The sequence below is a fragment of the Babylonia areolata genome, chromosome 20, assembly GCF_041734735.1.
Source record: "Babylonia areolata isolate BAREFJ2019XMU chromosome 20, ASM4173473v1, whole genome shotgun sequence".
Taxonomy (NCBI): domain Eukaryota; kingdom Metazoa; phylum Mollusca; class Gastropoda; order Neogastropoda; family Buccinidae; genus Babylonia; species Babylonia areolata.
Genome location: NC_134895.1, coordinates 51,842,741 through 51,846,313, shown reverse-complemented (window position 1 = coordinate 51,846,313; position 3,573 = coordinate 51,842,741). Strand labels below are relative to the sequence as shown.

The 3,573-nt window shown below is 45.3% G+C and overlaps 1 protein-coding gene across 1 annotated transcript; it reads right to left on the bottom strand.

Annotated features, from left to right (window-relative positions):
- Positions 1 to 397: 397 nt before the first annotated feature.
- LOC143294649 (galactose-3-O-sulfotransferase 2-like) lies at positions 398 to 3,055 on the bottom strand. Its single transcript, XM_076606027.1, has 2 exons — positions 2,701 to 3,055; positions 398 to 1,089 (listed from the first exon to the last, which is right to left on the bottom strand). The coding sequence occupies exons 1-2, from the start codon at positions 3,053 to 3,055 to the stop codon at positions 398 to 400; spliced, it is 1,047 nt and encodes a 348-aa protein (XP_076462142.1).
- Positions 3,056 to 3,573: the final 518 nt, after the last annotated feature.

The window sequence follows — 3,573 nt, the reverse complement described above, 5'->3', positions numbered from 1 at the left end:
TGCCTGACCAGCAGCGTGACCCAACGCGCTTAGTCAGGCCTTGAGAAAAAATAAAATCAATTAAAAAAAAGAAAAAAAAGAGATAAATACATAAAAAAAGAACTACCACTACTAATAATAATATGTTTAAGGCGCAAAAACTTGATGAAGTCAACTATAGGCGTACAAAAAAAAAGAAAGAAAAAAAAGAACTAAATAATAATAATAATAATAAAGTAATAATAGTGATAATCATAATAATAATAATAATAATAATAATGAACGAGTGCGTTGGGTCACTGTGCTGCCGATCAGCCAGTCTGCCAGGCAGATGTGACGTAGCGTGTGTGGATTTGACTGAACACAGTGACGCCTCCTCGAGAACCTGAAGCTAACAATTGAAGCTGACACCCTATGCCTAGCTCTCAAACAGCACCCCATACCCAGATCTCCTGTCTTCCTCCCACTGCCAAGTCTCGCTCCAGTCCTGCAGTCTGTTCAGCATCAGCTTTTCAAACCAGATGTCCTTCACTGATGACGACTCCCTCAGCAACAGCCGACAGTCCTCCAGCGACACGCGGAACCTCTCGCTGAACCGGGTGCCTTCCACCCTCAGCTCCTGCCTCTTGAGGGACGTGGCGATGCCCTCCTTGCAGAAGGACTCCACCTTGCCCCGCATGGCTTTGAAAACCCTCACCTCCTCAGGGAACGTATTGTCCTCTGCCCGGACCTTGTCGTAAAACACAGACCGGAAGTGTCTGTACAGGGCGAACTCCGCTTTCCGGTGCTTCTCGAATTCGTTCCTCTGGTGTGGCGTGAAGCTGTGAGGGGGACGGGTCTTGCCCACGTTTATTTTCACGTACAGCATGTCTTGGAGCTTCCAGGACAGGGTCCTCTTGAGGAGGACGAGGGACTCGTCATAGGCTTCCGTCAGCAGGACCAGGTGGAATACCCTGGACAGGTACGTGATGGAGGTCTTCAGGTAGTCCGGGTCCTGCAGGGACTGGAATTCCAGGCCGAAATCATAGGGTGTTTGGCTGTTGGTCAGAGAGCCGTAATTAGTGTCCCAGTGCGTTATGTTGGACAGGTATGTCGACACAGGATCGGGCCCTGAAACACTCAAACATTGTATACTGAATATCCAAGACAGTGGGGGAAATATTCCCCACGATGTATCCTATTCTATTCTAACACAACCCCCCCCCCCCCCCCCTCCCCCCCCCACCTAATTACACACATGTATGTCAAAGTAATTTTCTCACTGCCTGGGACCTCACTGGCATTGCATTGTATTTTTTTGTGTAGTTTTCGTATCAGGCCCAGTGCACGGCTTTTATCACAGATTGACATAAGTTTGCAGTTTGGCTGACAGGAAAGTGAACGGGCAGGCCAACTACTTGAAACAAAATGTCCTTCGCGGTCGCGAGGAATATGAGCACGCGCTTTGAACATGTATAAATATGTGTACGTAATTAATTTTTGCCCTTGACCTTCAGGACTCAGCCAACAGGTCGTTAAAATCCACTCATGGTATTGATTTTAGTATTTTCCGAAAAGACCACTTGGGCGAATGAACATAGTGGAAGCCCTGTACACTGAGAGTAAAACACAAAAGCTTTTCTATGTATCGTTAAGCATAATTTCAAAATGTAATGTTTAAGACGAGAAAGATCAGTTAAAAACAAATTAACTTCCCTAGCATTAATTACAGATTAATTTCCCTTTTTGCTAGCTGCACCAAATCTAAGTGCACCATAGATATAACCTCCATGCTTAGCAAAAGAAGTTATTAAAGAAATGCCAGTTAAGGAATTAAAAAAAGAAAAGAAATCAGTTCATTTAAGTTGCTTAAGGAGGTGTCACGGCGTTTGGACTGACCCATATATGCTACACCACGTCTGCTAAGCAGATGCCTATCCAGCAGCGTAAACCAACGCGGAAAACAAAATAAACTAGAATAGATAAATAAACAAATAAACCAACCAACAAACAAATAAAGAAATGAATGAAAATAACAACTAAAACATACAGAGAAAAATATTAATAACAACAATAATAACAATATCTAATCAACAACAACAACAACAACAACAAAAAAAGGATAATGATAACAGAAGAACTATTGAAAAACACAAACACAAAAACTCACAAAATCCCCCCTCCCCCCCCCCCCCCACACACACACACGTACACACAAAAAAAACCCAAAAAAACCAAAAAAACAAAACAAAAACAAAACAAACAAAAAAACAAAAAACACACACACACACACACACACACACACACACACACACACACACACACACACAAACCCCACAAAAAAACAGGATTCACGGGGGACTGTCGTTGGCGGGACGTGGTGGCGGTCTCCACTCTGGGGGAGACGCTCACTCAGTCTGGCTCCGTGACAAAGCCATTATTGTCGTCAGTAAGGGGGTTATCAGGTGGTGTCCTAAGTACGTCAAATCAGAACAGGTACTATACCGAACACCCCCGAAGTGACTCGGCAGCAGTGCAGGGTCTCCTCTGGTGTGCGGCCTCCTGGCGACCTAACATTGATGGTTCCCTGCGGACTGCCGACGCTGGAACTGTGACGGACGAACCCGGGTGTGGCTGTGTATGGGGGGAATCTAAACGAGCGGCGTGGGAGTAATGCCACTGGAAATGGTGCAGATGTTGGGGCAGCAAAAAACAAAAAAAACAGAACCAAAAAAAACTCACCAGGGATCCTCAGCAATTTGGGACGTCGCCAAACGTCTCTGTAGAAATAGAAGCTAGACACGAACTGATCCAACGGTTCCCTCAACAGGCTGACGAAGACGGTGTCATTGGGTAGGAAGTGCCTGACGCATCTCTCGTCAAAGCGCACGTGGTCCGTGATCATGTCGTAGTGGGGCACCCCGGGGGGCAGCGGACGTAGGTCTGGGATCCACCCGTTCCTCAGTCGGGCCTCGTGGCCGTACAGCTTCTTCCGCACGGCCACAGACAGGTTATGGGCCAGCGCGTAGCGATTGAGGATAGCGGTCAGCGTTTGGGATCCCGTTTTGTGGGTCTGGAGAAAAGCGAAGCGACCCATTCAACAATGTTAACAGCATCAGCAATAGAATCATCGTTATCATTGTTATCATCAACATCAACAGCATCATCAGCTAACCTTCCGTATCAAAAGAGTATGCAAAAACACAATAACATCATCAGCCAACCTTCAGTATAAACAGCATCAACAAGATCGCCATCAGCTAACAGTCGGTATCAACAGTGTCAGCAACACCAACATGATCATCAGCTGATCGTCTGTAACCACAGCGTCATCAACATCATCAGCTAACCGTCAGTATCAACAACAACATCATCATCAGCTAACCGTCAGTATTAACATCATCATCATCAGCTAACCGTCAATATCAACAACATCATCATCAGCTAACCGTCAATATCAACAGCAACAACATCATCAGCTAACCGTCAATATCAACAACAACATCATCAGCTAACCGTCAATATCAACAACAACATCATCAGCTAACCGTCAATATCAACAACAACATCATCAGCTAACCGTCAATATCAACAACAACATCATCAGCTAACCGT

Excerpts from the sequence above, each read along its gene's own strand:
- LOC143294649 (XM_076606027.1), bottom strand. The coding sequence starts at position 3,055 with ATGGGTCGCTTCGCTTTTCTCCAGACCCACAAAACGGGATCCCAAACG. Across the intron at positions 1,090-2,700 it reads CAAATTGCTGAGGATCCCTG|GGCCCGATCCTGTGTCGACA; the intron begins GTGAGTTTTTTT and ends TGAGTGTTTCAG.